This window comes from Hippoglossus hippoglossus, chromosome 10, assembly GCF_009819705.1.
Source record: "Hippoglossus hippoglossus isolate fHipHip1 chromosome 10, fHipHip1.pri, whole genome shotgun sequence".
NCBI lineage: Eukaryota > Metazoa > Chordata > Actinopteri > Pleuronectiformes > Pleuronectidae > Hippoglossus > Hippoglossus hippoglossus.
In genome coordinates this window covers 19,809,299-19,830,946 of record NC_047160.1, presented here as the reverse complement: position 1 = coordinate 19,830,946, position 21,648 = coordinate 19,809,299, and the positions used below count along the sequence as shown (strand labels likewise).

Here is a 21,648-nt window from a genome sequence, read left to right as displayed (position 1 = left end):
AGATAGACAAGAGTATTTTGGCATTTTGTTTATTGCATATGTACAGTCCAGAACCTTTAAGGTGTTGATAAAGCCTCTTGGTTCTAGACATCATTATCTCCCTGTAATTACAGCAGTGTGTGTGTGTACTTGTATCTTTGTGAGGACCATTTTGAATAAAGACCCTATGAAGGAAGGACAATTTTGACTGGTCCTCACTTTTTCCACAGGACTTTTGTAGAGTTAAGATTTGCTTTTAGGGTTAGTAAGGGTAAGGATTAGGTATTTAGATGTAATTTGCTATAGTTAGAGTAGGGGGCTAGGGAATGCATTAACCCACTGAGTGTCCTCACTAAGATAAAAGTACAAGGACAAGGGTGTATGTGTGTTTTTGTGTGTGTGTGTGTTGAAGTCCTTGTGCCTGTCCAATACAGTTGGCATATTGAATGTCCCAGATGCATCCATCTCTCTGCAGTCTCCTACACTCATAGCAGCAGTGAATATTCACACGTTCAAGCTCAGTTTCACAGCCTGACCAATAAAATGGCTTAAATTCAGTAACTTGACAAAAACCAACGTGAAGTCACTGTTAGCAACAGACGACAATACGAGCATTTTGCAACACTCATATCTGACGTGGAGGACAAACAAAGCCCTACACTTCTGAATACATGGTGTTAATCACAGGCACTTGATTCAACGCTGCATCTGGTTCCTTCCTGCATTCGATCGGACAGTTCTGCGACACTCAGACAGCTGTGTCAGGAGCAAACGGCCTCGTCCCAGAGCAAAGGGCCGAGAATCTCACCGGTCCGTCTCCTGACAGTCTTTAGTCCATCATGCTCTCGGAGAACGAGCCCCGGCTCCTCTGGGTCTGTTCCAGTCGGTTCAGGATGAACTGGCTCGTGTCAATAAATCGCTCAACACAGTTAACAAAGCACGTTTCTGTCCTTGAGTCCAGCTTTGGCCCAGGTTTGTCCATGCACTTCTCCTGGAGACAGAACGAGGTCAAACACGTCATACATATGGTATTATAAGTAACATTATTATTAGAGAAAATAATAATGTTACCTGCAACTAAATAAAATGTAAAAACTTTGGTGGAACTAAAGTACATTTACTGGAGCGCTCTCAAGGAGTATTTTGTTTATTCTTGCTGCTTCACACTTTTTCTCCACCACATTTCTGAGGGATGTGTTGTACTTCTTGCTGCACTAAAATATCTCTCAAACAAATATACAGAGGACACGAAGAGCTTTTAAAATATGATGCCTTGTAATTGATTACCTGGCACAAATACACAAAAACTACTCAATTGATTTCCAAGACATTATGTGGAGAGGTGGGGCATAACTAGAGAAAGATTATGAAATTTTGCAGATCCGGATCAGGGCAGATCTTACTTTAACATATACAACACGACATTATACAACACTACTCTACACTGCACCGCACTGCACTACTCTACACTGCAGTATACTACATTACACTACACTATACTCTACACTGCAGTATAACACTCTTCACTGCAGTATGCTACATTACACTACACTATATTCTACACTGCAGTATACTACTCTACACTATACTACACCACAGTACACTACTCTTCACTGCAGTATACTTCATTACACTATACTATACTTCATTACACTACACTATACTTCACAATACTCTACACTGCAGTATACTGCAGTATACTATACTACACCGCATTATACTCCACTACACTGCACTCTATTACAGTATGCTACACGATGCTAAACTAGATAACACGTCCCTGATCTCAAGCAGTACTTATACGAGTCCTAATGTGAACACTAGTTATTCGTCAGAAACGTGTGAGACTTCAGTTTGAACCAAAGTGTGTGAGTTAGCATCACATCGCTGAGCATCTGTTAGCTTCCAGCTGAACTCACCCAGCAAACCTCCGTCATCTGATGGACCAGCTGCTGGAACCTTTGTTTCTGGGACTCGACCTCGATGAACTGCTGCAGCTGCGGGTCCGCTGCTGCTCCCTGACCGTCCATAGCTCAGTGAAACCAGCTCAGAGGGACAATATCTGACTGAGGATGAAAACCTTCTGCCTGCAATTCTGACCTTCACGTGTGTGAACGGCCGACAGGAAACAGGAAGTAGTTCAGCCAATCACAGAGCGCGTTCCTCTTACGTCATACATAAGCCGTACATACGTATTTTAAACAAAACATTTGAATTATTAAATGTGTTATTATTATTTATTTTATTGTTATAATAATTTGTACACTTATTTTGTCACATTGATGTTGATGTAAACTTGTCTTGAGTAAAAACAAATCAATTATCTTGTGATTATTTTTCAAACTATCCAAAATGAAAATGTTGGAATGAAAAAAAAAAAGGAATTGGAAGCTTGTCACTTTCATTTCACTTGATGTTTCAGTCATTTTGTACATTCAACTTTTATTTGCGTAACACGCCTGTTCTTACAAAGCTGCTACTCCACATGCAAAGTCAACATCCCACAACAAAAAATACAATAACAACAGATACGATATTTTTAATCCAACAACCTTCAAGAAAATATACAAATTTTAAACGTTGATCTACAGGACTGTACTTCTGCACTAGGTATACTATTCTTATCATGACATTCACATTTAACATATTCACATTACAGAGGTTTTTACATCGTGTCAACGTTCCCGGGACGTTCAGAGAGTGGATTGGTTGTGTGTGTGTGTGTGTGTGTGTGTGTGTGTGTGTGTGTGTGTGTGTGTGTGTGTGTGTGTGTGTGTGTGTGAATTATTTGAGATCTACTGGAGCTCGTACAGCAAATCCTGAACCGACAGAGCCAGCTCCTGAAAGTTGGGCCTGTCGTCTGGTTTCTGAAACAAAAAAGAGGAATCACAGAGACATTATTGTTGCAGCCATGGAAGAAGCCTTCAGATCTTTTACTTAAGTAGCCTCTTAGTGTAACAAAGTAGTAATACTCTGTCACAAGTGAATCACCTGCATTCAAAAACTGACTACGGTATAGAAGTATTTGCATCAAGTAGAGTCTCAAATGTCAAAGAACTCATTATGGTTGGTAGATTTCATAATAAACAAAAATCTTCATATAGTCCTTCTCCAAACAAAGTTACAAAGTGCTAACCAAATAAAAACACACAAAACACATAAAGATAATATAAAAATATTCATAACAGAATGAATAAAACTATAAAAACACTAAACATGTGACAGAAATGTGAGCATGACAAGAATAGAAACTACAATTAAATACAAAAAAAAACAATTATTCTCAGGCCTCTCTTGGAAGAAAGATCTTGGTCGAATTTGACTGCTTGATTAAATAAAGATTAAATAAAAAATGTTTTTTGATATAATAACAAATGTTGTATAGTAGAAGTAGAAACAACATCAATTGCAAACACCTTTGGAAAGTATAAGTACCTTGAAGGACTTCAGTTAAATTTTTTTTACCACTATTCACAATACAATACTACTTACATCACTCCAACAGTTTGTCATGATGCTGTAGACCTTTACATTGGCCGGTTGGGGGCGGTAGAGACGCAGACCCCTCGACACCTGATCCACTATTTCTGTGTTGTTTAGACGTTCGTATGGAAGTTGACCCAAAGTGTAAATCTCCCACATCAGAACCCCTGGGTGTCAGAGAGACAGTTCACGTGGTGAGGAAAAAGTTATGATGCCTGAACACAGTTTGTCAGGACATTTAAACTTAAATTACATTTATTATTGACCAGAAATGCAACAGGAACTGAAAAATGTCATTCTGCATTATGTTTACACACCATACGCCCAGATGTCTGACTTGCTGCTGAATTTGCAGTAGAGGAGGACTTCAGGCGGTGACCAGCGAACAGGGAACTTGGAGCCTTCTGAACTTGTGTACTCGTCGTCTAAGACGTACCTGAGGCAGAGGAGGGAGGTCTCTAACTTAAAGCGTTAACGTACAAATACCACAGTGTAGAAACACTCTGTACAAGAAACTTTTTACTTTAAAATAAAGTAAAATCAGTAAAGTAAAAGTTGACAAATTGTACTTAAAGGATAACAATTTAAAGTATATGCGCTGTGAAGTGGGTTACTTTGTCGGTTTGTTGAGGTGAAGCAAATTTTCAACTGCTTTGTATGTTGTTTTTATGTTTTAGTTGATATCGAGTTTATCTTTAGCAGTGGTTTGCACTGTCACCTCACAGCGAGAAGGTTCTTGGTTCAAATCCCGGTTCTCCTGAAGTCTTTGTGTGTCGAGTTGTATGTTCTCCCCCTTTCTGCCTGGGTTTTCTCCCACAGTCCAGAGACATGCAGACTGGGGCTATAGTTTTATCAGAAACTCTAAATTGCCTGTTGGTGTGAATGTGAGTCTCTCTTTTGTCTCCCCTCTCCTCTCTCCCCCATTTATTCTCCGCTCCTTCCAACCAGTGGAGGCAGATGAGACTGAGTCTGCTAGAGGTTTCTTCAAGTCAATGAGGGAGTTCGTATTTTCCAGAGTCACTAAAGGGATTGCACATTGTGGGAACTGTTGGATTTCTCTATATTATATTGAAAAGTGCCTTGAGATAATTTATGTTGTGATTTGGCGCAATACAAATAGAATAGAATAGAATATGTTGGCCCTGCGAAACCCTTAATAATTTATATTTTATTGAAGACAGATGTACTTTATGTCGTCTTGTATTTTACCTTGACAGTCCAAAGTCAGTCACTTTGATTGTACCATTGTCATCTACTAAACAGTTCCTGGCAGCCTGCGAATAAAACACACAACACTCTTGGTTTAGGTGTAATCATTAAATATTTAGCGCTATCTTCAAACACTGGAGCCCACAGTATCTCAGCATGACGCAGTGATGCAGGAATGTAGCAGAGACATGTTCTGTGACACAGAAGATCTTTGTCTCTCACCAGGTCTCTGTGGATGTACTGATTTGCCTCGAGATAGGCCATTCCCTCGGAGACGTCCTTACACATCTCCAGCAGCTGGACGGCCGTGGGGTGCTGCTTCAGACCCTCCCTGAGGTACGACAGCAGGCAGCCGTTGGACAGGAACTCGGTCACTATGTAGATGGGTCTTTGTTTGGTGCAGACGCCGTAGAGCTGGACCAGGTTCTCGTGGTGAAGCTTCCTGGTTTGAGCAAAAAGGAGAAGGAAGTTCATTATCATGAGTTGGGTTTTTCTCACAGAAGTTACAGAAGTGACACATCAGTATTTTTTAAAGACACCGAGTTTAGATATTTGAATGATCCATCACGACGGTGAGCTCAGTCCAAATTCAGACTTGGTAGTTTTGCTTACATCATGGTTTTGGCCTCTTCAATGAAATCATCTTCACACATGGATCCCTCTTTAATCATCTTAATGGCCACGTCATGCTGGCCCTGCCACTTCCCGTACTTCACCACCCCGAACTGACCGGTGCCCAGCTCTTTGATGAAGGTGAGGCAATTGGGGTCGATCTCCCACACACCTGCAGCAAACAAGAGAGAAGGGAGTCGCACTTTTATACCTGCAGCATCCGCAAAAAAATGATATACTTTAACATTTAGGTTATCGTGCTTTTATTTGTAACTGCAAGAAAAATGAGTCTTTTAACTAGAATGGTCCTAAGAGCAGCTTCCTTATGAAACCACATTTAAATTCAGTAGTTCCCGATACACACTCGTAAATAATAGTCCCCTTAAAATGTTTTACATCAAGATCCATTTATTATGCTCTGAGAAATCAGAGTTTTAGTTTTTTATGAAATATCGCTAAATACCAAACAAACAAACAAACCGAGGTGACAATCATTACTTTTACTTTTGGTGTCCTGAAGTGTAACGTACATAATTTTAATGCATTACAGTATTTACAGTGTACGCTCTCAGAGGACTGGTGGTTTATTCATTGTACACACACACACAGAATTTTTTTAATGTTAAACTCCAGAAATTATGCTGAATAAATGTAATAATCTGTCTGTAGTCCAAGTCATATTTTTCACAGTCATGTTCTCACCATAGCCAAGCCCTGCTGTGGATGGAGGCCACGCCCGGTTTGACACGATGTATTTCAGCCGGCTCACCAATCCTAACGAGGGAGACAACTGTGAGGTCAACGCTTCTCATGGACAGACTTTGACAGTTCTAATATTGTCTTTGTGTGCCTTCACACTGGTAAACAGCATTTTAAATCAATAATATATATATATTTTTTAATAATTCAATTAATTTAAATTAGAATATTTTCTTTTCAATGAGATATCTATATGTTCGGAGCATCAACCTGCTGCATTGTGTTGGTGGTAGTTGATGAGCTCTGGGATGGTGCTGAAGTAATGCTTCTCTGCCAGATAAAACAGGCCCTGTGACGTGGTGCAGATGTTATAATGTCTGCAGCTTCCACCGGTTTCCCTGTGGAGAGAAAGAAGATGAGTAACTTCTAAACGTCCAGCTCATCAACAAACTTTTCATGGACACTGGAACCAAACAGGCATGAATGGGTGATATCTCCTCAGTGTGGGTCAGTGTTAGAGCTCTGCGATGGAAACGCTCTGTTGGCAGATTGGTCCACGTTTTGCATAAAAGATTTACATCTCTCACCCGCCGTCTGTTTCCGCTTTCATTACAAACAGTTCTTCTTTTCACACGTTCACACATGAGTGCAGCCACTGGGCGCCATATACAGTACACTGTAAATGATGCAGCAGTGTTAGAACACCACTGAGCATGTACTCACCCGCCACCCTTGCTGAACAAAGACACAGTGTATTTCCCGACCTTGCTTGAGTCCCGTACCAAGAAGCCTCCATCTTTGTTCTGGTGTGTGTGTGGGGGGGGGGGGGGGGGGGGGGGGGGGGGGGGGACATATAATCATTTATTTCACAAGTTTCAACTTAAATGTAGTCCAGCTACACTGTTAATGTCGGTTTACCTCAGTCTTTAACTGCTTTTCTGCCTGGCTGCGGTTCATATTCTTGCAATACCAGCTGTGGAAATACATATGAAAGTCATTTTTCCTTAGAACTGCTTTTTTTTTGCTTCATTCAATGCTTCAGCGGTCAAGAATACATTGATGTACAAACAGTGACTTTTTTTTTCATTACAAATTTGAGATAGAACAATTGCAGCCATACTTACTCAAATTTTTCTAACCCACTTTTTGCTTCCACAACAAAGTTACTAGGTATGTATCCTTCTTTGCTGCAAAAGAAAGCACAACACATTGTAGATACAAACATTGTCTTAATGCAGGCACAAAAATACACAACCAAACGTACATCTTGGCTCGACACTGAAGCACTAGTTGTTAGTTAGCGACACTAGTAGCATCTCGCAGAAAAATTATTTATACCTAGAAACTCTATGAATCATTCTAAGTAGAAATCCTCAGTGTTTTATTGTGTTTTACTAATCAAACAATGATAATCTTTTATTTATAAGCACAAGGAAGGAAAGAGCGTGGGGGGAAAAGGGGTTTATCCTCACTCACCACTAGAAGGTATCAACTATTCATTTAATTATATCAGAGAAATGGATATTTTGTCTGCGTTTAATGTGAAGTTTGCAGAACATGTTTATGTACATGGTGCATGTATATAACCTCAAAATACAACATGGCAAAAGAGTGGCCAATCAGCATGCGATCATTTTAATTGAACAGCATTTTCCCCATTATTTATTGATGTGGACTGGATGCCGGACTACAAATGTCCACATTGGAGAAAAATTCAACTTCAACTTGTGAACTTTGGCTCACATTTTAAATCAGTAGATTCTTGTCATTTTATTCATTTCATCTCACCCATATTTGTCTCGAGCCCTCCACCAGTTAGTGTCCGACATCTCGAGGATGGTGTACTCCTCGTCCTTCCTCAGCTCCAGGTCTAGTTCTGACATGGGTGTGTAGCTGTACTCAGCTATGACAGTCATGTCTGCTGAGGGGGCAGGGGGTTCAGGGGGCTCTGGAGGTAAAGGTCGACCAGGCTTTTCCTGAAACAACATGAGATTAGTGGATGTGTTTATTCAAAGAACAACATTGTTTGTAATTTGTGGATATGAATCTAAAGGGACTGGGCCTGCACCTCTGTTGGAGTCGGAGGAAGAGGTTTCCTGGATCCCCTTCGCCCTGATTGTTTAGATACAAATCCTATAAATCGCATAATTGAATACTGTTGAATATATTATTCATACATGAACTGATGAAAAGGTTTAGTTGTTGATCGTTGCAGATTTCAAACCAAAAGGATTTTTTTCTTCTCACCATTCTTACTGTCCAGCACCTTGCAACCCATCGCTTGTTTAACTTCCTGCTGGCAGCACAGCCACACCCCATCCACCCAGAAGCACGGGTGGTATTTCTGCATCTGATCCTTGTTGAATCGCACCACTATACACAAATACAGACACACACAAACACACACAAAGGACATTTACATTAAATCAACATATGAATTTGCGTAGGTGCACCTCTTCTGTCATGCAGGCATTGGGAGATGTTAAGATATGGATACTGTGGCTGAGGAGATGCATTCAATCGAATGTGCGTGTCCTTACTTTCTTTCAGCTTCTTTATCCAATGTGCGCGGATATCTTCAGTCTTTGCAAAGATGTACAGCGGCCCTTCATCATAAATGATCTGTGGCAAAGAGAAAATAGAGAAGCTGCAGCTGTCTAATTAAAGATGAGATTTATTTTTCATAAATAGACATTTCATCTGAAGAGAGAGAAGAATGTAAGATGAGATTTCCTTTTATGGATATTCATCTTGTAGAATACCTTATTCCTCTTGATTTAAGTTTGAGATTTTGACAAAATTGTATTCATTGTAATTGTATATGAAAAACACCACTTATCTATCTATCTATCTATCTATCTATCTATCTATCTATCTATCTATCTATCTATCTATCTATCTATCTATCTATCTATCTGCCCATCTATTCATCCATCCATCTACCTACTAGACAAAAGTCATATAAGGAGCCTCTTCCGCTTGCCTTATTCAGTATAAATCTAGAGTGAATTGACTACCTGAAAAGCGTACATGCGCTCGGGCGGGGAGTTGGGCTCAGGCTGCACCGCCTCCACACACTTGATCTTCTCCAGGTCGACCGATCCCCTCAGACCTTTTCGCTTCTGCTTATCAGATGAGGAAACTGTCTGTTAAAGGCTCCCAGCCAAGTTGATCTGAGACTAGTGTGATGCTGTTTGAATGATTTTGCCGTTCCACACACTTACCCCTTTGTCTGGATCACAGTCATAATAGGCGATTTTTTCCTGGGTGAGGACAAACCACCTCTCCTTGTAGTTCAGAGGGGAAGTCTTCTTCTTCTGCTGGGATCGTTTGGTGAAGATTTCCTCCAGGATACTTTCTGACATGGTTCAGTCAGCATTGATCTACATGGGGATGCAGAACAATGATTACTTGACGGTTACATTTGAGGCAGCACAACACTATTTCAGTAAACACCCCGTTGGGAGCTGCCTCACTCACCTATTCCTCTGTGCTTGGATTATTATATTGCTTTTTTGTATTAAATTATAACTTATTATATTATATTATTACTTCCTTTGCATTGTAAGGCAGCCTTAGGCTGTGTTGCCATGTGACGCAAATCATTTCATGGCTGCAGCTTCTCAAATGGGAGAATTAGCTGATTTGCCTTTGCTAAATTATTACCTCCGCTGTGGAGGTTCTGCTTCTGTTTTGCGTTTGTTTGTTAGTGAGCAGGATTACTCAAAACTACTCAAACCAATTTCCATTAGATTTTATGATGGGGTGGGTCATGACCCAAGAAAGAACCTTAAAGTTTGGTGCAGATCCAGATCAGAGAGCAGATTCAGGAATTTGTTTTTCACTTTCTTTAACATTAACAAAGTAAATACGAAATGTGAATCTTCTGAGTTTAAAGTATTATTTAGAAGTACTTAGTAGTAAAGGTAAATACCTACCCACTCTCTGAGCAAGGCCACTGCAATATGTGGGACTACAGTTCTGGAAGTGGTTGCAGAGACGTGCATCATGAGTGTGAGCAGATATCTGTTCATGATTAGCTGTTAGTTTGCATACGCCCTGCTTTTAATACAAAGAACACCTTCTGTTTCCCAATCCCCCCCCCCATGGCACATCAGCTATTACATCCTGGTCGACATCCCAGTGACATCACGTTTGCTTTAGTACTGGGGAACCTGAGTAAGAAAATACTGGGAAATAAAGTGTCCTCCAACTCGCTGGTCTGCGATTGTATTCCTCAGATGGTGGATTGACATTATTCTTCCACTTCTTATCCACCTCTTTGCTGATGCATAACAAACTATACGAGATAAAGCACATTTACCTGCAGCCTGAAGTTGCTTGGGGTTTTTATTTCATGTTATATAAATGTGTATACACATCTATAGATGGCCGGGCAACTGCGTTCTCTCATAATGCAGACACATAAATATATATGACTTTTTTGAATTTTTTTTTGAATTTATATTGTAAGGTGTCCTTGGGTGTCTGCAAAGATGCCGTGAAATAAAATATAATATTATTATTAATTACTATTAACACACAGTTACATGAATTCATCTGGACATGAAGCTGAATGGATTGTATGAAATATCAAACCACCTCACCATCATGTTCCTCTCTCACACACATTCAGTCTCGTGTAGACGCCCACATATCATCTGCATTTAAGATTAGTAGGCAAATGAAAAAGCCTCTCGACTGTGCCTTGTTTTCAGTATCAGGTTCTGAAATGAAACTTTCACCTCTAAAACCAGACAAGGCCTCGGTTGATACCACGGTGAGATGAGAAAGACAAATAAGATAGATGTCTTGAGTATCTTGACATTTTGGAAGAGATCCAATAATTAACTGGCAGTGTAGAACGGAAGGAAAGGAGCCACAGTCTGGTGCAGAACTAAAACCCCCCAAAAATGTTATTTACAGATGTATTTCCATAAAACAAAAGCACGGCTTACTGTGTAAACTGTGATCTGGACACATCATTTTCAAATAGAACAAAATGAAACAAACGCACTAAAGGAAATTAGTCTTTGTGGCTTATTATCAGGTCAAATATGAACTATCAGATGCTCAAACTCACCCTCGTCACACAGCTGAGTGCTCACTGTGTTTCAGCTCTGCCTATTTTCAGCTTGTGAGCACTTCCTTATATCGTATGAACTGTAACACGACCAGAAGCCTGTGTCTGCCCCTGCAAACCAGGAGAGGGACAAGTTATTGTTTTTTTGTTTGCAGACTTCCGTGTTCCCTATTCTGTGAAACATTGTTTACTCATTCCTCATTCGTCGCAACCCTGATGAATTCTCACATCACTAACTCTGAGTCGAAGTTAATAAACTCTCATAACCGATAATCAACAGGCTCATGCGCCATCCCTGCTCGATTGGAGCCAGTGGAATGAAGCAGCACGTCCATATTTCACTGTATCCGGGCAACCAGAGGGAGATTTTCTTTTCTACTGTTTTGAGGGGAGTTGACTCATAGTGGCTGACACAGACAAACTAATAGGGAAGTTGCATCAGGGTTGTACTGCAATATGAAGGGAGAGAAGAAACCAAGTGCTCTGCATATAACATTTTCTCTCTCGCTATTAAGTTATGGTTATGTATGATTAGTACATTCAACATGCATTTGTTAGACATCCGTGATGTGTTGCTTGTACACGTCAGTTTGCTATTTACAACGAAATATCACACTCTCTTTTTTTAGATTTTGCAGAATTCCCCCTGTATTTCTGCACAGCGCCGCTACAACAATTTGACACTTTGACACAAATAAGTTGTTTGTTTTTCTCTTTTTAAGTGCTAATCTGTGTCAGTTGTTTGTGTGGTTTGGGGCAATGAACTTCCACAGATTACATGTATGAGTTTGAGTCTATGAGATGAAATGATATAGAGCTAAAACAAAAATGGCACTTATTACTTTTCAGCAACTCTACAAAGTGAACATAGACCAGTTTTATCTCATAGAATCATCTTATCATTGGGAAACGTGTCAAGTTGGTGCAACCAGCAAACATCACCAACTACTAGATACTGTTCGTGCCTCAAAATGAAAAACTACCAATTAAACAAGTCACAAATTCTATGAACTTGTTTCAGGATAGAAAATAATTAAGTCTTAAATTGTGTGATATTCTCCACCATGTATGACACTGCAACACAGGCCATACACACAAACACATCAATATCATAAGGGAGTTGGTCTCACAGTAACCACTTAAGATGCTCTCTTGTCCTGTCACTTCCTGACCGATAAGGAGGCTACGCGCGTGCATGAAGTAAAGTGAGTTAAATTAAACTACAGAAAACTACCTTTGAGTACAGAATTCACCAAAGAGCATAATTGTGAACAAAACATTTAAAAACAAGTACATTGTTGAATTTAAGCCAATAACCTCACTATCATTTGATTCATGTATTTGTAGTTTTTTCCGGCTGAATGACTGCAGCACTTTCACGGATCTGCGTGATACCTTCTAAATGAAACACACGACTAAAAATAGTTGTTAACCTTACACTGTGCATTCAGAGAGACGTGTTACTCACCCAGTCACCACAAAAAGAATAAAGTCAAGCAGCAGAAAGACGACTCCAGATGCTGAGGCTCGTGCTGACAGCAGAAACCTTTGCCTCTGTTGGCTCGCCTTCCATCAAATGTGTTTGTATGTGATGCAAGTCACCCACAGAGAGGAATCGACTCTGCTTACTTCCCCTTTTTCTTCCTGCTCATTCTCATATCAGCCCTCTGGACGGTGGTGGTGACAAGTGGCAGGGCTCTACAATTTCCCTGAGGAGATCCAGCTGGCCAACTTTTCATTTTTATTTATTCATTAACTTGTAATTGAGCTGTGATCTGACAAGTTTTATAATGTTTTATTTCATTTAGTTTTTACTCTTACTTTTCTCATATGTAACATTTTTATTCTTGTATTTGCATTTTAATGCTTTGTGATCTTCACCTTGAAACTATGGAAGCGTATTGCATTCACTTGAAAAAAAAAAAATCTGTTTTTCTGATATAATTATCTCTTGGAAATTCCGAGATAAGTTCTCAAAAAATAAAAAAATAAAAACAGAGTGGTTTTTTTTCTTCAAGTGAATGCTTACTTTAAATTCGTTTCACTTGTTTGTAATTAAAATGACCTCCTGGTGTTTCCTGCCGCTAGGGGGCAGACTGCAGAGTTGCCGCCGGTTCCCAGCTGAGGTCTACATAACGAGTGCTTCCGGCTTCTCTCACCCTCTTTCCCTCTGCACTGGGTCGCAGCCATGGTGAGAAACTCCGCCATGAATCCGCTTTCACTAATCTAACTCAATCCTCGTGCTTTGAACACCGTGTTGACACGTCGTTCACTCTGATATGTGATGGATGCTCTGCTGCATGTAACTGGGGGGATATCAGCCATCTTGTGCCCGTGTTTCGCTGTTAGTTAGTCTTGTAAACGATGTGTTGGTGCTGCTCGAGCCTCCACATGAACACGGCCTTTCTGGTGAATACAATAAAAAGATACATGTTAAAGTAGCAACAATGGCGAACAGCCCTTAACGTTTATCTACGTTAGGTGAACGTGTTTACTCGTATCCTGCTGATTTAACCATAAATAGCGGCGGTGTTAGCCTGCTAGCTAACGGCGGTGTTAGCATGCTAGCCGACGTTAGCTGTCATGTCCACTCACCGGGGAGAAATGAGGAAGACGAGCTGCATCGCCATTAACAATAATTTTTATATTTATTTTAAATTACAAAATGGCAGCTGCATTTTCGATCTGTGACTCAGCTCATCTCGCTTCGTTAGCCGGTAGCTAGCAGCAGCTACTCATGAGGCCAATCGCTTGTTTTCCTGTGGTTTGACTCGACACGTGTGGTCAGACAGTTTTTTTGTTTTTTTTTAACATTTATCCTCCGTCTTGTTCAGGTGAACGTCCCCAAGACCCGGAGGACCTACTGCAAGAAGTGCAAGAAGCACCAGCCTCACAAAGTTACCCAGTACAAGAAGGGGAAGGATTCCCTCTTTGCACAGGGTAAACAGCCTGCTCATGATGGCTTGTGTGTCTGTGTGCTCATCTCTGTGTGATGATGTGTGTCTGATCTGTAAATGTCTTTGCAGGTAAGAGGAGATACGACAGAAAGCAGTCCGGTTACGGGGGCCAGACCAAGCCTATTTTCCGCAAGAAGGTAAGATCTGACCTTATTTCTGTGTGTGTGACGTTGTAGCAGGAGTGTGGGGGTGTTAATTAATGTTGTCTGTACAGGCTAAGACTACAAAGAAGATTGTGTTGAGGCTGGAGTGCGTGGAGCCCAACTGCAGATCCAAGAGAATGCTGGCCATCAAGAGATGCAAGCACTTCGAGTTGGGAGGTGACAAGAAGAGAAAGGTAGGCGTTGGTCTTTTGTTTGTTCCTCTGTGAATTATTGGAACATTGTGGTGCAGAATATTAATGATGATCAGTGGATTGTGAAGTCCTGTGGCAGGTCCACATGAATGCAGTGACCCCAATAATCATTTCATAGCTGGTTCACTTAAAGTGGTGAATTAATGAACAAAATTCTGATGGATAACTTCATCTGTACAGTTTTCTAGTGAAAGTTTAGCATTTGCTTTGATTACGTTAAGTGCCAAATTAAAAGTTGACGTTCTCCCCAAAATTTGACACCTCATCCCATTGATGGATTGTAAAAGTGTGCAACATGTTTAAGCTGTGTAACACTAATATTTTGAGTGAGCAGACGCACTTATAGAGTTTTAGCTTTACTGCTTTCATGGCATCGTATTTATGTATAAATTCGTCTTTAATCAGCACAAATGTGCATGTTAACCAGTGAGTGCACCCTTTTTTTTTTCTTTTTTCTGACAAATCTACCCAAAACAGTAGTGAAACCGTAGGAACTACATAAAGTCAGGACTATGGGCTGTCCATGTTCTCAAACTAATGTTATAGAAGCCATCTGAACTGAAAGAACATTTAACAATTAGAATCAGGAATGGTTTTGTGCCTGATTGGTTTTAACTGGAAGTGATTTGCAGGACGGTTGACCAACAGTCTATTCTTTGACAAGAAATCAAAAGTCACTATTGATCCAGTTGCCCAAACTAAATATGTGAATGACATAAAAATGTAATTTTAAATTGGAACAATGCCACTTTAACCTAAACACAGCACTCTAAACTGAAAATATGAAGCTTAAAATAGCTGTAATAAAGTGCCTCTTAAATATACACAATGGTGAGAATAAGCCTGTGGATGCACTTGACAGTTTGGGTGAATTATAAAGGAATTCATTTTCTGTGTATTCTCACCCAAAATGTTTGAATTAGTAAGGTATTTTCAAACAGATGTGTTTTTTTTTTTTAATTGACAGCAGCAGTCATATTGAACCACATACCACTGAGACCTGGTATCATATGTTGTGTAACTGCTCTTAACAAAGTTTTTCTTGTCTTCCCTAACAGGGCCAGGTCATCCAGTTCTAAACTGTGGTCCAGTCTTCTGGATGAAGTTGTCACAATTTTCATTAAATGTAGTAAAAGAAACTTTTGAGTTGAGTGGTTTTTTCCCTTTATTTTCACAGTGCATGTCAAATGTACAAAATTCAAGTTTTTAAAATGTTCACTGAGTAGGATTTATTAGCATCAAGTTAAAGTTTCATCTTACAACTAAATACCTTTTTCCAACTGGCCAGAACCTACACTTCAGGTAACATGAACTCAAGACTCCTTCTAGAGCCAGTCTCACTCGAGGATAATACAATTCTTAGTCTCAGATGATAAAACACTAAAACAGAATATTTGTTCAGATATATTCCACCACATTCTACACATGACCTTTGAGATTAAATCTCGTCAGCATATTCTAGACAATTCACATCAAGTGTACAAAAACATTCCAGTGATTTACTCAACATATAAAGCCAACAGTATACTGTAGTTTATCCCAGTGCCAAACCCATTCAAGCCAACTAAAATAATTCAAAAATTCCCGTTTCCCCATTAAAAAAAAAAAAAATTATAAAGTATTTGGTCTATTACACAAAAGCAACCAATTTTACACCTTGACTTAATCAATGTAGTTCTGGCAGATGGCCAAACCACCTGTGGATTACAAAATGGTTTCCTGCATGTGCTTGACATTTGTGTCCTGCCAGTGCATCATCTTAAACCTGCTGCTGATGGGAGTGAGGGTGAGAAGAGCGGTACCTGAAGGGTTCACTGATAAAACCACTTTGCTCTTTAGAGTCTGAACACCCAGCTCCCTGTACTGAGGCAGGATCTGTGTCACATTACACTGGGGGTCACAGATCTTCCAGCCGGGAACCGCTCTGATGACCAGCCCCCGGGGACCCCCGATCTCCTGTCTGTTCAGAACAGCGACAGCCAGACGCTTGTGAGACAGAGGCCTCTCCCACACCTCAAAATTGTCCACCTGTAGAACAAGTTACGGTTTGTTAGTGGCCGGTAAATGTTTGATATCCTGAGTTGTGTTAAGGTCTTAGTTTTGTTACTGCTGGTTCATGCCAAGATGATTACAAAGCATCTAAACATTCCAGGAGGTGACCCCTGCTTCTCGCTCACCTTGATGGTGCAGTATCCCTGCTGGCCCAGCGGGTCCTGGCTGATCTCTATGATGCGTCTGTTCTGTAGCAGCCCCTTGGAGCGAGGACAGATGTGCCTCAGGTCGTTGGACATGAGCAGAGGAGCTGCCATGATGGCCCACAGAGCCATCTGAGACTCCTGCTGGTCGTGACTCAGGCCAAAGTTCCCAATGACCAGCTAGAGAAATGAACCAGGGACAACATTGTAACAAGGGAATCCAGGAGATGCAGCACATCAACACGTACTATTGAGATTTCTAACACAAATCCGTGTAGTTAACTAAAACAAATTCTGTTGAGTCCTGTCGCAAATTAAGCTCTACAGCCTATAAATAAAAATAAAAAATGCAAGGAAGGAATACTTTGACATTTTGGGTAGTAAATTACTTTAAGAATCAACCTGCTGGCACATTTAAAATTAAGTAATTGATTCTTCAAATTAGTTCTCAGCCATGGAGCTGCATTTGTCCTTTTAATTTTCTTTAACATTGTGAGATAGCAGGTTAACAGAAATCTTAATTAATTTCTCAGACTGAACCATGGATCTTGATTTGAAATAATCTGACGTGTTGAGGACAGATATTTATGTGTGTGCTGTTTGATGCAGAACCATATACAAATCCAGATGTCGTAAATTTCAATGTGGTTTCATGAGGAGACTGTTTTGGTCGAGGTGTGTGCTTGAGTGCCTTTCTAGTAATACTGGACACACTGATAGTGATGCTAAGTCTTATTGTCTGTCTCCTCATGAATTACTTCTCTAAATGTCAGACAATGGACCTTCAGCTGAGAAACAAATCAGCTCTCCTTTGTCTTTGAAATACCACACTTCCCCTCCGTGGGCCTGATAATAAAACGCTGTGTACTTGAAGGGTGGTTCTATTTCCAGTTTGAGGTCAAAGAGTGGAGCCCAGTACCATATCGGGGTCATTCCAGCCCCCAGGTCCAGCCGGGGGGACGATGATGTCTTGATGAGAAGCAGTCCAGTCCAAGATGGATTTGATCGAGCTCCACGAGTCGTACACGTCAGCGTAGTTGCGCCAGTGGTTACATGCCTCACGGATGGCTGTGTAGTTTGGCTGGAGGCACAGAGATGCTCTTTTATGAGACATACGGCGTCATCGTGCAGTGGAAGAGCTCAGATAAATGCTCTTTATATTAATTTCAATTTTATATAGAATTGTGTAGAATAAATCAGAGATTGATGTTTGTTGAAACACAAAGTGATATTAAGATGAGTTCTCTCACCTTTTTGAAAGCCCACTCGTATAAAGGCCACTCGCAGGAGTACAGGATACTTCTTCCGGTTTGGTTCAGTGCTTTTGACATGTTTGTGTAGCCTTCGCCAGAATGAAGAACAACAGGTTAAACCACATGCAATGCTGTGTCGAATGAGTCATGGAGCTCCTGAATGACAGAAGATTCAAATAATGAACCCAGAACTGAATGAGGTAAGTTGTAAGTTTACAAATTCAGTTGTGAAAATGTCATTTTCTAAGTTTATCTAAATAAACCGTACAATACAGTGCAGAAATGTTTAGGCACTTTCTTTAACATTGCAAGATTGTCACTGCTTTCCCAGTAAATAATAATCAAAATAATTAAATACTCTTATTTAAAAGTATCCCCACTTTCAGAGCCTAAAACACAGTAGTTAAGGACCAAATCAAAATCTCACCTTCCCCCAGCAAGGTCCAGTCCATGAAGCAGCCGTCAAACTTGAGCAGGTCCACATTCCAGTCGACAAAAGTCTGAGCGTCGGTCTCGTAGTGACCCAGACTGCCGGGGTATCCAGCACAGGTGTTTTTCCCAACATCTGCATAGATACCCAGCTTCAGACCCTTAGAATGGATCTTAAAACAGACAAATAAAAGCAGAATTAATCTCTTTAAGTTTACAATATTTATGTTTTTGACAGGTTATGGGTCTGTGCCAGGAGGTGGCGATGTTGCACAGCTAAGAACTTGATGCTCTGGCTTGTCGGAGCTAAATATATCTCTTTCCTGGAGAATAGAACTTTTCAGCTGTCATGGTGGTCCACAGTGCAGAGATCCTCTGTGACTGAGGCAGAGCGGGTGAACGACAGCACACTCCTACCTGAGACAATTTAATGCTTAGGTTTCACGCTTCAATTTCTATCTGTGTGAAATCTGAGACCTGGTTTCTACTTCAGCTTCTTTCCCCTTCATTATGTCAATAATTGCAGGTCGCCTTGAATGGATATATATATTAATAATATTTTACCTGAACATGTAATGACTTTTTCTTCTTGAGTTACTGGATCAGATCTTCTCACAAATGTTCAAACGTAGACGCATTGCACCGCTGATTCTGTTACACTGCACCTCACACCTCTTACAGCATGTGTTAAATATGACATGGTTTGCTATTACATAACAGTGTATGCTGTTCAAAATGCAGCCCAAATACCAGAAGCTCTAACAAAACAGTCATATCGCAGCACACACTCTTTATTTGCACCTTCCAGCTGTAGAAACAACTCAAACTCCTTAACTCTTCATGGCATAAATGCTACACTCACATTCAGAGTTTTTGTACCTACTGCTACTCACATATTCGGCCAGTTTCTTGATGCCCCCAGGGAATCTTTTGGGGTCTGCCTGCAGGCGGCCCTGGGCATCCCGCTGACGGGAGGGCCAGCAGTCATCGATGCAGACGTACTCGTAGCCGGCTTCTCTCCAGCCCTCCTTCACCATCACGTCTGCCATCTGCATGTACAGACGCTCACTGCCAGGGCAACAAGAGGAGACAGGCCGCGCTCTTAACATGCCAGCGTTCAATGTCATGTGCAACAGCAATATGGCAGACAACAAATACGTACAAGCGGAAGGAATTGTCGCGACAGTGAACGCCAGTTTGGATTTTGTTCATGGTTGAGTAATATCTATGAGTAATATAAGACAATAGCAATTCAACCAGTGAGCTCCTATTGGTGCTCTACAGGCTCATCAGCAATTGTATTGACGCACTGTCCACATGTTTATAATTTGTTATTGTGTTTTCTTGTAAGCTAATGTGTTTTGCTATTTGCTACTGTCTTTTGTGATTTGCACTTCAGGGCCACCGTACATACGAGATGTTTACATGTGAGAATCAAAGGTTTAATATTTCTGTGATTTATATTAGCAGGAGACTTTCCTGTTCTCAGTTCCTGTTTCACTTTGTTGTTTGCTGGCGTGATTTCATTTTAGCTTGTGTTTTGTTGTTGTTGTTGTTTTTTATTTGTACATCAGGGCCACCGTACATACAGATGTTTCCATGTAAGAGCCCTTCATATGCAGTCTATGATAAGAAGTGAAGTACAGGTGTACAAGTCCTGTGACTTATATTAGCAGGAGACTTTCCTGCCGTTTATCATCTCACCATCATGTCAACCTGTACCTGAGTCTCCTGCAGCCTCTCACCATCATGTCAACCTGTACCTGAGTCTCCTGCAGCCTCTCACCATCATGTCAGTCTGTACCTGAGTCTCCTGCAGCCTCTCACCATCATGTCAGTCTGTACCTGAGTCTCCTGCAGCCTCTCACCATCATGTCAGTCTGTACCTGAGTCTCCTGCAGCCTCTCACCATCATGTCAGTCTGTACCTGAGTCTCCTGCAGCCTCTCACCATCATGTCAGTCTGTACCTGAGTCTCCTGCAGCCTCTCACCATCATGTCAGTCTGTACCTGAGTCTCCTGCAGCCTCTCACCTGATGCAGTTCTCCGGATCCTTGTCACAGTCGATGTTACACATGAACCTCTCCCAGTGCAGCCAGCCCATGGTGGGAGTCAGAGCCAGACCGTTGTCCAACGCTTCAGCTGCGGGTCTGATGAAAACCAGCAGCCGGAGCAGAAACAATAAACCGATCATCTCTACCTGTAAACTCTTCACTGCTCATAGAAACAAAGACAAACACGCGCCCGCATCTATTTCCTGATGTGTTCGGACCGCCCCCACGGATGATTAAAGCGACTCTCGACCAATACATGCTAAATGCGTCTGTGACCGACCAATGAGAGTCCGGCCCGGATTCACTCTCTAAACACGGAAGCGCCAAGTTTCAACTGTGATCAGCTGAGAAACACAAGTCAGCTGACATGACATGACAATAGTGATCGTTATAGATGAAGTCACGTGTGGAAACAGCAGCAGTGATGATGACTGTATTCATAAATAATAGATTTATTACATTGTTAGTAAAATTGGGAGTTTAAATATATAAATAATATTAATAAGTACAATTTTATGACAAGTTTGAAGGCGACTTTGAAGAAATGTTTTCGAAAATTTTGAAAATAAAGTAATATTATTCATGTAGTCATTAGTCATGATATTATTTTATTTAACCGACATTTCAAGAATAAAAGTCATGATATTACGAGAAAGTTGTGATTTAACGATGAAAACATTCATAATATTATGAGAGTAAAGTCACAGGCTATTAAAACGCGAATACAAATGTAACTTTAAGAGAAAAAGTTGTGATATCACGAGAATAAAATCGTAGAATTTGACAGAGAAACAAACACAAAAGGGGAAATTTCCCCCAAGTCCTTGTGGTTCTTTGGTCTGAATCAACTTATAGTTTCTCACACAATCTTATCAAAGTCCTGATACTTGAGATAACGTGCTGCTGATGTGTCAAAAGATTCAGTATTTTAGCTATTTGAGAAACGTATACTGAATAGTTATTATTATTATTTTAGCTAAAATAATCAAATTCTTAAAACCACTGGTGGAATGCAACTGTGTACATTTACTCAAGTACTTATATACAATTTAAGGTACTTCATGCTATGTATATGTATATGTGACTTTATTTAGTTTTACTAGTTAATTTGAGGATCAGATTTTACAGAACATCAGCTTCTAAATAATGATGCTTTGTTATGAATTAAATTTGCCAACAGTGTATAAAATCAGATATCTATTCAGTTTCCTACCAACACATAGTGAATGGAAGTGGCCTAATTTACTTTACTGTTCGCTGAGGAAGCTGGCTAATCAAAAATGCCAAACACAGCAGTAATGTAAGACTATTTACATATCTACGCTGTTTCAAGCTGTTTAT

The 21,648-nt window shown here is 40.5% G+C and overlaps 4 protein-coding genes across 7 annotated transcripts; 1 reads left to right on the top strand and 3 right to left on the bottom strand.

Annotated features, from left to right (window-relative positions):
- Positions 1–13: 13 nt before the first annotated feature.
- timm8a (translocase of inner mitochondrial membrane 8 homolog A (yeast)) lies at positions 14–2,149 on the bottom strand. Its single transcript, XM_034597146.1, has 2 exons — positions 1,899–2,149; positions 14–970 (listed from the first exon to the last, which is right to left on the bottom strand). Exons 1-2 carry the CDS (start codon positions 2,007–2,009, stop codon positions 809–811), a joined length of 273 nt encoding a protein of 90 aa, XP_034453037.1. The 5' UTR covers positions 2,010–2,149; the 3' UTR covers positions 14–808.
- A 255-nt stretch (positions 2,150–2,404) lies between these two features.
- btk (Bruton agammaglobulinemia tyrosine kinase) lies at positions 2,405–12,690 on the bottom strand. Of its 4 annotated transcripts, none has more exons than XM_034597137.1 (20): positions 12,534–12,688; positions 11,066–11,176; positions 9,207–9,365; positions 9,000–9,104; positions 8,523–8,604; positions 8,230–8,355; positions 8,051–8,115; positions 7,771–7,958; positions 7,107–7,169; positions 6,901–6,955; positions 6,706–6,785; positions 6,253–6,380; positions 5,986–6,057; positions 5,284–5,455; positions 4,894–5,113; positions 4,672–4,736; positions 3,780–3,898; positions 3,472–3,629; positions 2,762–2,846; positions 2,405–2,711 (listed from the first exon to the last, which is right to left on the bottom strand). In XM_034597137.1, exons 3-19 carry the CDS (start codon positions 9,345–9,347, stop codon positions 2,775–2,777), a joined length of 1,911 nt encoding a protein of 636 aa, XP_034453028.1. In that variant the 5' UTR covers positions 9,348–9,365; positions 11,066–11,176; positions 12,534–12,688; the 3' UTR covers positions 2,405–2,711; positions 2,762–2,774. The 4 variants fall into 4 exon arrangements, with proteins under 4 accessions (XP_034453028.1, XP_034453030.1, XP_034453031.1 ...); XM_034597139.1 differs by having other exon boundaries at positions 2,405–2,716; positions 2,765–2,846; XM_034597140.1 differs by lacking the exon at positions 2,405–2,711 and having other exon boundaries at positions 2,725–2,846; positions 8,051–8,094.
- Positions 12,691–13,158: 468 nt separating this feature from the next.
- On the top strand, positions 13,159–15,516 carry rpl36a (ribosomal protein L36A). Its single transcript, XM_034597144.1, has 5 exons — positions 13,159–13,256; positions 13,900–14,005; positions 14,092–14,159; positions 14,237–14,359; positions 15,436–15,516. Exons 1-5 carry the CDS (start codon positions 13,254–13,256, stop codon positions 15,454–15,456), a joined length of 321 nt encoding a protein of 106 aa, XP_034453035.1. The 5' UTR covers positions 13,159–13,253; the 3' UTR covers positions 15,457–15,516.
- A 16-nt stretch (positions 15,517–15,532) lies between these two features.
- Positions 15,533–20,635, bottom strand: gla (galactosidase, alpha). The gene is made up of 8 exons (XM_034597142.1): positions 20,287–20,635; positions 19,148–19,322; positions 18,253–18,427; positions 17,823–17,914; positions 17,492–17,653; positions 16,555–16,752; positions 15,986–16,405; positions 15,533–15,949 (listed from the first exon to the last, which is right to left on the bottom strand). Exons 1-7 carry the CDS (start codon positions 20,445–20,447, stop codon positions 16,082–16,084), a joined length of 1,287 nt encoding a protein of 428 aa, XP_034453033.1. The 5' UTR covers positions 20,448–20,635; the 3' UTR covers positions 15,533–15,949; positions 15,986–16,081.
- Between the last annotated feature and the right edge of the window lie 1,013 nt (positions 20,636–21,648).

Coding starts and splice junctions, on each gene's coding strand:
- timm8a (XM_034597146.1), bottom strand. CDS start 2,009: ATGGACGGTCAGGGAGCAGCAGCGGACCCGCAGCTGCAGCAGTTCATC. Junction 971..1,898: donor AGATGACGGAGGTTTGCTGG/GTGAGTTCAGCT, acceptor TTCTGTCTCCAG/GAGAAGTGCATGGACAAACC.
- btk (XM_034597138.1), bottom strand. CDS start 9,347: ATGTCAGAAAGTATCCTGGAGGAAATCTTCACCAAACGATCCCAGCAG. Junction 8,116..8,229: donor GGTGCTGGACAGTAAGAATG/GTGAGAAGAAAA, acceptor TGCGATTTATAG/GATTTGTATCTAAACAATCA. Junction 5,114..5,283: donor GAAGAGGCCAAAACCATGAT/GTAAGCAAAACT, acceptor TGCTCAAACCAG/GAAGCTTCACCACGAGAACC.
- rpl36a (XM_034597144.1), top strand. Junction 14,160..14,236: donor AGCCTATTTTCCGCAAGAAG/GTAAGATCTGAC, acceptor TTGTCTGTACAG/GCTAAGACTACAAAGAAGAT. Junction 14,360..15,435: donor GAGGTGACAAGAAGAGAAAG/GTAGGCGTTGGT, acceptor CTTCCCTAACAG/GGCCAGGTCATCCAGTTCTA.
- gla (XM_034597142.1), bottom strand. CDS start 20,447: ATGATCGGTTTATTGTTTCTGCTCCGGCTGCTGGTTTTCATCAGACCC. Junction 18,428..19,147: donor TCAAGAAACTGGCCGAATAT/GTGAGTAGCAGT, acceptor GTCTGTTTTAAG/ATCCATTCTAAGGGTCTGAA. Junction 17,915..18,252: donor CTGGACCTTGCTGGGGGAAG/GTGAGATTTTGA, acceptor ATTCTGGCGAAG/GCTACACAAACATGTCAAAA.